Consider the following 13,662-nt stretch of genomic DNA (forward strand, 5'->3'; position numbering starts at 1 on the left):
GTAACTTACGCATTGGCCACTGTGGAATCTCTGGAAATGAGCAAGCAGATAATGCTGCCAAAGAAGCATTATCTACTGAAATCAAAAAGTGCTCAATACCTTCCACAGATCTGAAACCAATCATAAATTTGTATATAAAAAACAAGTGGCAATCAGAATGGGATCAGTGCTTAACAAACAAATTACATGAAATAAATCCTACTGTTGGGACCAGAAGTTTCTTCTCTTTTAATAACCAGTGGCCACTCAAAAAAAAAAAATTACTATTAGGGGAAAATCCCCCCATATGTGCATCATGTCTGAGCCCACTGTCTATCAAACATATTTTATTTCATTGTAATATATCTACTCCTGTGAGAAAACTCTTTTATTCCCTTGACACCCTTGAAAAGGTTTTTAACAAAATTAGTCCAAATTTACTTTGAGAGTTTTTAGAAAAAAAATAATCTTAAACATCTTATTTAGTTTTAATTTTATTATTTAACCCTGGTTTTTGCCATGAAAATAGCCATCGAAACTGGCATTTGCGTTAAGAAACAAACAAACAAACAAACAAATCTGACTTTCCTCCAACACACAGCTCTAAAGCTTTCTAAGAGAGACCTTTCAAACTGCTGTGTGAATGTTAATATTTGATTGAGCTCAGATATCTCCAGAGAGATTTTGAAATATTAAGCTCTCTGGAGCAACAGACATAATGTTTGAATTTAACAGGAAGTCAGACCAAACATCCTCTCACCTTAATTGTCCTCTGACTGTCATGAAGTTATAGTCACCATCAGTGCTTGATGTAAAACTGCTTCACTGGGACAAAATAAAATCATATAGCAATGGTGTTTAGAGAGGTTGTTTAATAGGTTACTTGGTAAACATCTAGGTCTGGCTACTGTTCAAGTGCTGAATTTACTGTTTTCTTGTTTCTAAAAGTTTAGAAGTATGGGAGACCGGGTATGGTTGCATCCACCAGTTCCACCAATCAGGGATAAGATAGGAGTCATATAATCATTTCAGTGTTTTTACACTTCCTCTCTGATCCCACACAGTGGTGCTTAAGTCTGGAAACAGGCACATGCTAATTGTATTGAGAAAAAAACAGATTTTGAGGTAAGAAAGTAAATTTTTTTGACCAAGACTATATTTTGTTTACAATGAATACTATTACAGATAAAATCATATGACTTATATTAAATTAAAGTGTAGTTTCTCTGGCAAATTGTGATACATTTTCCCCTGCTAATTTTAAACCACTGTGCTAATACAGCTAGCTAAACAATGGTTGACAGGGGTGGGGTGGGTTGTAACATACCTTTACAAAGTGTTACAACCATCCCCTTACTTTCAACTAAGAAACTTTTCTTGATTTTAATAATTTTACAGAATGCCTAGTGGAAAAGAAAGACAGAGAGAGGTGTGCCTGTCAATGTTTTAAAAAAAGCATCTGATGACGTCACAAAAAAGGGCAAGTTAGTCAGATCTGTTGCGAAGGCACACGGGATCTGTCACATAACACTGAGCAGGTACTGCAAATCACTGCAGAAGTTGAGAGTCCAGGGGTCCAATGATCTTCTCAGTGTAGGTTACTGGAGCAGCAACAAAATTTTCTCTGAGGTGCAGGAGAAAGTGTTAGCTGAATATTTGACTCAGGCAGCAGACCTGTATTATGGAATGACTCCATGTGAGGTAAGCATATGACAGGTTAGCGTAGTACTAGCGTAGGTGCCAGACAGTTTGAAAACCTTTTTGTGTCTATGTACTCAGGTTTTCTATTCCACTTTATTTTAGGTCAGAAAGTTTGCATATCAACTGGCAGAAATATATAAAATCAAACACCCACAAACATAGGATGAGAAGCAGATGGCAGGGCCTGACTGGTTCACTTTCTTTATGAAGCGGAACCCCAGCCTGTCCAGATCAAGCGTTCAGTCCTTCAGATATATGGCCATTTCCAAAAGCAGGGGCAAGGAAAACAACTGGCAGGACTAGGAAGAAGTCTGAAATACTTACTGATACACCAGTAAAGCAAGCATTGATGGAAGAAGAACAGAGAAGAGGAACCAAAAATGTAAGAAAGAGTATCTTAGGAAAGAATAAAGGCAAGCAAAAGAAAAAGGAGAAAAAGCCCACCAAGAAAATGTTGAAAGCCAAAGCTGAGGATTCTGAGACCTCAGATGATGAAAACTTTTGTGTTGTCTGTATAGAGCCATTTGGCAACTCAAAGCCATACGAAGTGTGGGTAAAATGTGCCCTGTGCAGTCTCTGGGCCCACCAAGCTTGCACTCCAGGGTTACCAACATTCATTTGTCACCACTGTGACTCGGATTAAGAATATACACACATAGACACACACATACATTGACATTGTTTTTTTATTAGACCTACATGTTCTTTACACAGGTACATTGTAGTAGAGGGTTCATTAAGCATACACACCATTAAGAAAGTTTGTTCTAGTAGACTAATTTATGCACACACACATACACACACATTCCTGTGTCAAACAAAAAGTGGATTTGAGTTATGGTCTGTCACAGAGAGAGAGAGACATTGTTCTGAAATGTTATTTTATTTCATTAAACCTGTTTTTGAAACATATTGGATGGTGTGGCCTCTGTTTTTGCTTCTTTTGTCTAATTGTTACAACTTACCCCAGCATGTGTTACAATTTATCCTGGTAGTGGGGTAGGTTGTAACAAAGGAACACCATGTATTTGACATCAACTCATGAGGTCTGTGATGTTCTTGCAATGGTTTGAATTGGTGACATTTCTAGTAAACAAATGTAAGTACTTTGTATAAAATTTTGAGAACTCTAGCTCAAAAATTCAGTGAGTTAGAGGTGCTGAAGCAAAAAGTGTTACAACCATACCCGGTCTCGCCTACATTGTAAAGCTACAGTATACCTAAAATGTTTACTAAATACAAATACTCATTTCAGAGTTACTTATGCATTTACCAGTTCAGTGACAGAGTTTAAATAAATATCAGGCTCTATTGACCCTTCACTAAGCCCCACCTTAAAAGAGCTTCTGACCAATCCTGTCTTAGCAAGTGTTGCCCTGCCTATTACTCTGACATGCATTTGCTATTATCCAATACGTTGTCCAGAGAGGTTACCCACAGTGTGTTTCTTACTTTCAATTATTTGTAAAAAAAAATCTGGAGAAGAGCATGTTATGGATTAAACCGTGTCAGCCCTCATTCCCAAATGAACATATAGCATCTACAAGGACACCTACGTTTTCTCCAAGGTAAATTAAAGCTAATAATTGAAAGTTAATGCATTTATGTGTAGATACAAGTCATTGTAAAAGTGATAGTAAATAAACAGTTTACAGCATCAAAATGCTACGTTATAAACCGTTCTGTTCACTTATTAGATGTGTAATCGCTATTAAATGAAGTTCTCTTTTCAAGTGAATGAAATAATCGTTTGCCTTGATTCTGATTCACAGTCTCCACAGTTTTTAATCAAATTACTGTGTAATCTAAAGGGGTCATGACATTTTTCAATATCATTTTATTTTCTTCCCTGAGGTCCACTTATAATATTAGTAAAATCTGCACCAAAACATATATGTATAATAATTTTCCACCCTGTCTCTGGCCCTCTGTCTGAAACACTCGGTTTTAAGCTCTCTGGCCCCTTAAGACTTCATTGTAAATGCCCATGAAGTGTTTGTGTTCTTGTATGAGGCGTACAAAGATGCCGGTACACTTTAAGTAAAGTGTATTAACTCGCTTAACTGCACAACTGGAGTACTGTCTCTTCAGCAGCAGGCACGAACTGAACTCAGCCAGAGTTATTTGCATAATAAATGGACAGGCTGTTGTGACCAGTAAGAACAAAGCATGCATGGCCTCTGACCGATAATTGGCCTATGACCAACATAAGAATACTACATCCCCTTCCTTTAAAAAAAAAAAAGAAAAAAAAAAAAACAATTGAATGGCAAAACACTATTTCACATATTTGGTGAAAAACAAAATTAAGGTATGTATAAACTAGTATCCTAATAAACTGTCAAACTGGAAAATACTAGCATGCTGTATGTATTTAAATATCCATGGACCGCCACTTACGCAAAACCTTTAAGTTGCATTAAACATTGTGACATTGGTTGAATAAAAAATGTTTTTAAGGGCAGCAATCTGCCTACACCCTTGTACATTCACAGATCTAGAACTCTGGGCTTTATCTGGCATCCGTACCTGGTTCTGTAAGTGGTAGATTGGGACAGTTCTTCAGTGTGGTCATGTGTGTGTGTAATGTCATTGTGTGGTGCATTGTGGATTGATGTTGTGCATTATCTTCATGCTTCAAGGCTTCATCAGTGCTGGTGCTGTGGGGTTCCTTTGTGTCCAAGAGGTGGCGTCTGTTTCTCCTATGTTCCTGTCCATCAGCAGTACGCACATGATATGATCTCTCATTTTTGGCTGCTTTGATGATTACAGCTGGTTTCCAGTAGCCTTGCTCCTTTCCTCTAACTGTCTGTCCTTCCCTGAGCTGAGACAAGGGCTTAGCAGACCTGTCACAGTAGCCCTTTTTACATTGTTGTTTTTGCAGCCTTTTTCTTTGACATCCTTGCAGTAGACAACCTTTGGCAAGAGCTGCTGGTTGGTGTTGGGTGAAGTTGAGCGCAGGCAGCGACTCATCAGCAGTTGTGCCAGGGACTTGAAGTCATCAACATGACTGTTGTGATACTCGAGGAGACTGAGGTATGGGTCTCTTTTGTGAGCCTTGGCCTTTTCCAGCATTAACTTTGCAGTTTGCACAGATTTCTCGGCTAACCCATTACTGTGGGTGTATGGACTTGTGGTGGTATGGTTAAATTCCCATGTGCTGGCAAATGTCTCAAACTCCTTTGAGCTGTACTAGGGGCCGTTATCTGAAATAACAGTCTCTGGAATACCATGCCTTGCGAAAGCAGCTTTTAGTTTGTTTATCACAGCAGCAGATGTCATACTGTGAAGCTTGTCCAGCTCAAAATATTTGCTGTAATAGTCAACTGTCACAAGATAGTCTTCATTGCTCCAGGTGAACAGATCGGCAGCAAGTATTTGTCAAGGCCTATATGGGACTTTGTGGCTGATCGTGGGTTCTTTGGTGTTAGAGGGGCGGTATGTAGGCAGGTAGAGCACTTGCTAACAATCTCCTCTATTTCTTTCCCCATCCCTGGCCAGAACATGATATTGTGAGCTCTCCGTTTACATTTCTCAATGCCCAGGTGACTGGCATGTATGCGTGACAGCATGTCTGGACATAGGCTGGAGGGAATGACAATTTTCTCACCTTTAAAATTTATTCCATGCAGGTGTGAAAGCTCATCACGGTGGTTCCAGAATTCTGACACACTCAGAGGACAGTTTCTCTTTTCTTTAGGCCAGCCTCTTTGTATGACCCTTTTAATGCCTGGAACTGCGAGTCATTTTCGGTTTGAGCTCTGATTTCTTCCAACTTTGAGTCACTGACAGGAAGGCTGCTGTACACTGTGTACACTTGAATGTCCATACCTTCACTGAGGCTCATATCCTGGTCAGATAGTGACTTAATGGACAGCATGTGTTCTAGGGATGCACAGATGCCACTTTTTCTCTTCCGATCCGATTCCGATATTGGAAATCACAATATCGGCCGATACTGATCCCAAGCCGATACCAGTGTTGTATTTTTTGCATAATCAGTTTAGTTTATATTTACATTATTGTATGGAACTATTTGGGAGTACTCTTTAATATGTAAAGAAACACAAACCTCTAATTACACATTATTTCAATATAAATGTATAGCTTATTAAGAAACTCTTTATTATTCCAGTCTTCAAGTCTTCAGTAGAAAAGAAACCAGTGTTTTATTTTATTTTTTTATGTTTCATCTTGCATCTGGACTTTAAAGGATTCAGATCTCTTTTTTGTTCAATTTAGTTGTATGACATCAGTCCACTTTTTATTCACACAGTTATTTTTTGGAACCCATTCAACTTAAATATTGTTATAAATTGTAAACAAATACTAATTATAACAACAATAATAATAATAATAATAATAATAAATTGTTATTAATATTATTATTGACTTTTAATTTTAATTAAAAGTCAATAATAATATATTAAATCATACACTTTTTAAACCCTCACGCTTTTATTTTGACATTCTGAACTCTCCAGGAAGTCCTGTATGTGTCTGTTTGTAGGCAAGTTCACAGTAGATTAATTCGCTTCTCATGCAAATTCTGGTAAAATGCACCTCCGGTGCCGTTCTAAATGCATATTATAAGTGAATCAAACTATTGAGCATCTACATCCGAGATGCTATTCTTGAGTAGCGCTCAAATATTGCGCACCGCTGTTAAGGCTAAAAATAGCCACGAGTGTATCACCAGCTTGTGCGTGAGTTTGTGTTAAAAGAGCAGCACCATTCACCAACGTGCTGGCGCTGTGCATACTATATATTTACTTATTAAACACAGCCTTTTGTGATTCGCAGAGCTATCACACATCTTCAAGTGGCTTTGAATCAAATGCACGAGTCATATGAACTGCTTTAATGGTGTTTTTATGGTTCTTTTATGTCATTTTTGGCACTTGACAGTACGAACATGACTAACACACAGTATCGGATTTAGATCGGGCTCTTCGGACTGATACCCGATCCGACTAAAAGCTTCAGTATCGGAGCCGATACCGATCCAGGTATCGGATTGGTGCATCCCTAGTGTCTGCAACAAGGATTTCCTTCCCTGGCCGATGTATAATGGTGAAGTTATATTTCTGGAGCTGCAGGATCATCCTCTGTAGCCTTGGGGGAACTGCTGCCAGGGGTTTTCTCTTTATGGACTCAAGAGGCTTATGGTCACTTTGAACGATGACTTGGCGGCCATAAATGTACTGATGGAAATGCTTGCAGTGAACAATATGGCAAAGAGTTCTTTCTCAATTTGTGCATAACTGATTCACTTTCTGTGAGGGACATTGATGCATACCCAATGGGTCTTCCTTCTTGCAACAGTACTGCCCCGAGCCCATATTTTGAGGCATCTACCTGTAGCCTGAGCTTTTTGTGAGGATCAAAATAGGCTAATACTGGGCCTGGTTCACATGTGAGCAAGGATGGACGTCCCAGACAAATTCACTTGAGTCCTTCAGGAGATGGTACAGCGATGCATTTACATCAGAGAGGCTGGGTGCAAATTTGGAGAGGTAATTAATCATCTAAGTCTCAAGTTCTCCCTTGTCTTTATGTGGCTCCATGCTTCTCACAGCAGTGACTTTGGCAGGGTCTGGCTTTATTCCGTCAGCATTGAGATGTCCAAAATAGCTCACTTCTGCAGCACAGATGATGCTCTTTTCTGGACTGAGCTTGACTCCTCTCTCTCTGGAACACTGTAGCATAGCAGTGAGGTTTTTATCATGTTCAGCTTTGGTTTTTCCATAAATGAGAATGTCATCGACTATGACTGTGGCCCCATTCAGACCCTCATAGGTCTCATCCATTTTTCGTTGGAACTCATCTTGGGCTGAAATCAGTATGAAGGGGAGGCGTCGGAAATGATAGCGTCCAAGGACTGTATTGAAGGTGGTCAATCTTGAAGATTCCTCAGTGAGCTTAATAGCCCAATAGCCCAATCTTGCATCTAGAACACTGAACAATCAGGCTCCAGCTAGCTTGGACATTATTTCTTCTAGAGTGGGTAGCAGGCAGTGAGGTTGCTTGATGGCTTTGTTAAGGTCTCTCAGGTCTAGACACACCCTTAGTTTACTTGTGTGTGGTTTTTCAGATAGACCATGGAGTTAACTCATTCGGTTGGCTCTGTGACCTTGATGATGACATCTTGCCTCTCCTTGCTTTCAAGCTCCTCTTTGAGACTGCTGCGTAGTGCAAGAGGAATGCGTCTAGGTGGGTGTTGCTGGGGTTGCATATGGGTCTAAGTGTATGGTACACTCACCAGTAAACAGCCCAATACCTTTGAAAACATCTGCAAACTCCTCCATGACTTGCACTTCTGTCTGTGTTCCTGTGACTGACAGTACAAGTTTGATGAGGCCAAAGTCTATGCAGCTTTTAGACCTATGACTGGGGGTGCTTTTGTGTCAACTATATAAAATTTCTTGACCATCTCAATGTCTTTGTGCTTGCATTTCAGGTCACATTTGCTTTTTACCGACAGGCGTTCACCACCATAGCCAAACAGGTGGCGAGATATCGGCTGCAGAGTGCACTGAGTGTTCAATTTGGTGTACTCATACAGAGGAATGACCTGAGGATCCAGTGTCCAGCTTGAACTGAATTTCGATTTGTTTTGGGCCCACTTTAATATTAACCAAAGCCTGCTCTGTGTCTAAGTTCTGCCTGTCCTGCGTCACTGAGTCAATAAACAGTTCTTCACACTCCCGGTCTGTGCTTTTTTTGATTATTGCATAAACCATTTTCTCATGGTTGGAACGACACACTTTTGCCAAATGGTTTAATTTCCCACATACTTTGCACACCTTTCCTCTTGCAGGACAGTGAGATCGATTGGCGTGAGACTTGTTTCCGCAGTAGCTGCATCCTTTGGGGCACAGAGGAGTAGCACCACTAGAGTGCACATTTTCTCCATATTTTCTTGTGTACTTAGTGCTACGTTGCTTCGGAACTGCGCCTTTAATGTATGGCAGGAGTTTTCGTGCACAGCCTGCTCACGTGAAGTGCTCATACTGCTTGAAATAGACTTTAACTTTGCCTGAGCCAGCTCATGCGATCTAGCAACATCTGTCACTTTTTCTAGCATTAACTCAGAGCCCATATTTAAAAGTTTCTCCCTCACTCTCTGTGAATGTATCCCCAACACAATGCAGTCCCGGATCATCTCGTCACTGTTTGCATAATTACAGTCTTTAACAAAAAGACGTAAATCTGTCACAAACTGTTTGAAAGGCTCGTTATCTCCTGGCACTTTCTCATGGAATTTGTAACATGCAAATATCACATTCGCTTTGGGCTCCACATATGCTGTAAATCGGTCGTAATATGATTTTAGAATCTTTGCTTCATCTGAAACCAATGACCATGTATTGAAAATGTCTCGGCCCTTCTCTCCAACCCACAGGAGAAGATAACTACATTTTTCATCCTCACCCTTTTTCTTCAGGGGTCCGCTGAACATTAGCTCTGCGTGCTGTTTGAACTTGCGCCTTGCTTCAGGCAGGTAACACGTGTCCCAGTTCATCATGGGTGTTGGAACTCCGGTGGCATCCATCCTTGCTTATGTAATCCATTTACTTCTGACAACATGAAGTGTTTGTGTTCTTGTATGAGGCGTACAAAGATGCTGGTACACTTTACGTAAAGATTTTGATTTATTAACTTGCTTAACTACACAACAGGAGTACTGTCTCCTCAGCAGCAGGCACGAATTGAACTCAGTCAGAGTTATTTGCATAATATATGGACAGGCTGTTGTGACCAATAAGAGCAAAGCATGCATGGCCTCTGACAGATAATTGGCTTACGACCAACATAAGAATATTATAGCCCACTGTTATGATTGGCTAACATTGTGCAGCCCCACCAATTTAGCCAGATTTGAAACTCAGTCGAAAGAAAATGAACAACAAGCTCGACAACATTAGAAAATACAATTTCAGGGTTTACACATAACGTACACCCAATACACTGCATCCGAATACGTTAATCACAGTGGCAAATTAACTATAAAACAGTCATGACATTTGAAATATAAGTGAATGAAATTGTTTACTTACAGTTTGCATCGGGTCCAGAAGAGATTTTAACTGCCCCATCTTAATAATACTCATTCAATAACAGTTCTTTTGCAAAGCTTGAATCATGTATTGACTGGTTCACAAACAATTCACGCTGATCTGATGTGAAATCATACAATCCACGCTGAAATGTTCTGAATAGGCAAATGTAATACAATCCATGGTGATGTTGGGTGCTTCAACAGGCCAAAGCAGAGACGCTGGTCTTCACATCTCACATCTTCCACGTTTGTTTACACACACAGAACAGCATGTGTTTCTCCCAGTCAGTGACAGCAGCAGAATGAGATACGTTTTTAAAAGTTGCACTTGTACCACTCTTAAAACGCGGCGCATATCGCTGGAAATGCATCAAAACTATCAAAGATGTCCATCTAGTGCATGTTTACAAAAGACTAACAATTAAAAATAAAACAGACGGGGGCAAAACTGTCCAGGATGCCTTCAAAACAGCAAGAATCAACGCAGCTGAATTAAACAGAATGGAGGTCTCCTTTTTAAGAGTTATAACTTGACATGGCGTCTTTTAAAAGTGGCACGAGATAAATAATAATGGTCAAAGCCGTTCATCTAGTCCTTGTGATGTCACAAGTTCCACAAATTCCAAACGGCCCATTTCTGGAGCCTGGTTTAAATAACTGCTCTTTTTCAATATAGGAAAAAGGAAGTTGTCAGTTCAGAAAATTACAGTATGTTTTTATAGTTCAATCACCTCTTATATGTCAAAAGATCAAGGAAAATTGTTTCCTTTATGTTATGACCCCTTTAACTATTTCTTTTACAAAAAACTTCAGATAAATAAGCATTACAATGTCATTCTTCATACCAGCCTGCGGAAAAATGTTATCCATTCCATTTATGAGAATATTTTGCCAAAAACCGCGTTGTTCATGCCAATCTCCAATTCATTCCAATGGGGAGTTCTGCAGAGCTTGTCAGAGCTAGCAACCCTAACCCTTAGCGAAGGTCAATTAGAAACATATAAAAGGAGGCTATTTGAGGCTATTTTTTCAGGATTCCCTGTTACAAAACTTTGATGATGAATAAGAATTGATGCTCTTTCAAATATTATCCAGTACTGTGTTTCATAGTTGTCTTATAGATATATTTGTCTCCCTGTTCCAGAGGGATGCAAAGGGTCAGTGGCTGTTTGGGCAGGTCTGTCAGCATCTAAACCTGCTGGAGAAAGACTACTTTGGCATCAGATTTGTGGACCCAGAAAAGCAACGGGTGAGTTGCTATGTTCTAATATAGTATGAGTAGTTAGTAGTACAGGAAGATTTTGGAAAGTTTGTATTTTTATATTTTTGAGATGAGAGAAAGAGAAAAAGAGATTGTGTGAGAGAGAAAAAGACTGTGGGTGTTATTGCCAATAACTTTTCACCAAAATGTTGTTCCTGCCAAACAATGCTTACACATTTTAAATCTGAAAAAAGGGTCTCTCAATCAACAATCAATCATGATCAAATCATGGCCCATGCATGTTTGGTAGATGTCTCAGTTTTTATGTTTGTGCATGAGTTTGTTAAGCGGAACACTGTAAATAGTGGAATTGCACAATTGCTACCTTAAAGGGTACCGGTAATTCACTCAAAAATAGAACGTCTGCCATCATTTACTCACCCTAATGTAATTCCAAACCCATATGACTTTCTTTTTTCAATAGAACACAGAAAGAGACATTTTTGGGAACACTTTACAATAAGGTTCCATTCATTAACATTAGTTAATGCATTAGGAATCATAAACTAACAATTAACGATATATTTTTTACAGCATTTATTAATTGATGTTTATATTAGTTAATAAAAATACAATTGTTCATTGTTAGTTCATAGTGCATTAACTAATGTTAGCAAACACAACTTTTGATTTAAAAAATGTATTAGTATACTGTATGTTGAAATTAACATTAACTAATATTAGCAAATGCTTAATAAGTATTGTTTATTGTTAGTTCATGTTAACTAATATTGTTAACTAATGTTAACAAATGGAACCTAATTGTAAGGTGGTACCAATAATGTACTAATAATGTGCTGGACACTCTTTTTAATGCTAATACAGTGAGATGAGGACTAGAAGTTTCAAGCTTCAAAAAGGTTGCATAAGCACCATAAAAGCATAAGAAATGTAGTTCATATGAGTTGCTATTTCACAAGTTATTATTCACTGAAAATCTTGACATCCGTCTTATAATATGGTCAAGAGTAGTATGGACTACTTTTGTGATTCTGTTGCATCTATTTTGAAACTTGAAAGCTCCAGTCCCCATTCATTATAACTGAATAAAAAAGAGCAGCCAATAAATTATTCCAAATGTCTCTTTTTGTGTTCCACTGAAGGAAGAAAGTGATATAGTTTTGGTATGATATGAGAGTGAGTAAATAATGACAGAATTTTCATTTTTGGGTGAACTATTCCTTTAAATTTTTACCTGATGTTCAATAAAAATAATAAATATTAAATAATATTTTAACTTGTGTAAAACCAGTTAATTTAGATGTTATCATATGAAACACACATTTAGATTATCTGAGAAAACATTTTACAGTCTATGCACCATAATCACATGCTTCTTCTGATAAATAACAAGGGGTGATTTAATTGATGTGTAATGCTATGAAGAGTCATCCGTAGACAAGACTTGTCATAACAATATGCAATCTAGTCATCATTTATTTTTGATTTTGTTGTTTCAGCATTGGCTGGAGTTCAGCAAGCCAATTACCAAACAAATGAGATGTAAGTCATACTTCACTTCACATCTGTGAAAAATCCCAGCCACATCCTTCATATGCAGTGTATAATATAGGATGTTGTGTAAAGAATAGAATAGAAAAGAATCTTTGCATTTAAATATCCCTTTTAAGTGGTGAAAAATTTTATTGTCTGCTTGGTTACATTCCTTTAAATTTTATGTCCTAGCTCAGCCACCATACACCATGTGTTTGCGTGTAAAGTTCTATCCTCCGGACCCTGCAGCTCTTAAAGAAGAGATCACTAGGTATTACTCACTACCATTAAGCAGTTCCATGTGTAACCATTATTAATTCCTAAGTGCATTATTATTCATATAGACTACCATTAACTGAACTAGAGTTAAGCAATATATAGGCCTAAAAAAACTATAGTATTTTACATTACACCAATTACAATCTTAAAATTATCTTTTATATTCACGTACATCAGACTGTACGCAGTTGAGATTGTGCTCTTTATTGTTTTCAGATACTTGGTCTTCCTACAGATTAAAAGAGATTTGTATCATGGCCGACTTCTGTGTAAAAGTTTGGATGCTGCCACATTGGCGGCATATATTCTGCAGGGTAACAGCATATCACATTAGACATTGTTTACATTATGGGTTGAATGTTGGCATCTTGAAAGCTTTGTTGTATAATGTCATAATAAGACAAGACACTCTGAAGTGCAAGTTGATGTTGGTTTTGTTTAATTCTCTCTCATTTTCTAGCTGAGATTGGAGACTATGACCCAGGAAAGCATCCAGAAGGTTACAGTTCTAAGTTTCAGTTTTTTCCCAAGCATTCTGAGCGCCTGGAACGCCGCATTGCTGAAATCCACAAAACGGAGCTGATGTAATGTGCATTTAATTAGCCAGTCACTACAGTACTACATAATGTGGTAACCTGCTATTATTACCTTAAGGAGCTATTTCTACATGATCTAAACCTTAAAATTAGTTTTGTTGGTGTTACCTAATGTATTCAGGTTGATTCAATGAAAGTTATAGAGTTTTTTGGACTTGATTAAAGGTGTCATGACATACTCTTTTTTTATAATTTTACTTTCTTCCCTGAGGTCCACTTGCAGTATAATATTAGTAAAGTTATTTTGCACCAAAACAGTCATAATTTAGAAATACAGTACAGTGCAAAAG

At 38.2% G+C, this 13,662-nt stretch overlaps 1 protein-coding gene across 4 annotated transcripts in view; it reads left to right on the plus strand.

The window, feature by feature from the left end:
* The window catches only part of LOC127445257 (FERM domain-containing protein 5-like), a 64,813-nt gene that overhangs the window by 29,764 nt on the left and 21,387 nt on the right, over positions 1-13,662 (plus strand). For 3 of the 4 annotated variants that reach the window (XM_051705186.1, XM_051705193.1, XM_051705211.1), the window contains exons 2-6: positions 10,887-10,991; positions 12,464-12,506; positions 12,690-12,768; positions 12,993-13,090; positions 13,237-13,360. In XM_051705186.1, coding sequence (XP_051561146.1) covers positions 10,887-10,991; positions 12,464-12,506; positions 12,690-12,768; positions 12,993-13,090; positions 13,237-13,360 — 449 coding nt within the window. The remainder of the gene's footprint in view (positions 1-10,886; positions 10,992-12,463; positions 12,507-12,689; positions 12,769-12,992; positions 13,091-13,236; positions 13,361-13,662) is intronic. The other variant, XM_051705202.1, reaches the window with a different exon arrangement.

The sequence above is a fragment of the Myxocyprinus asiaticus genome, chromosome 1 (assembly GCF_019703515.2).
Source record: "Myxocyprinus asiaticus isolate MX2 ecotype Aquarium Trade chromosome 1, UBuf_Myxa_2, whole genome shotgun sequence".
Lineage (NCBI taxonomy): Eukaryota > Metazoa > Chordata > Actinopteri > Cypriniformes > Catostomidae > Myxocyprinus > Myxocyprinus asiaticus.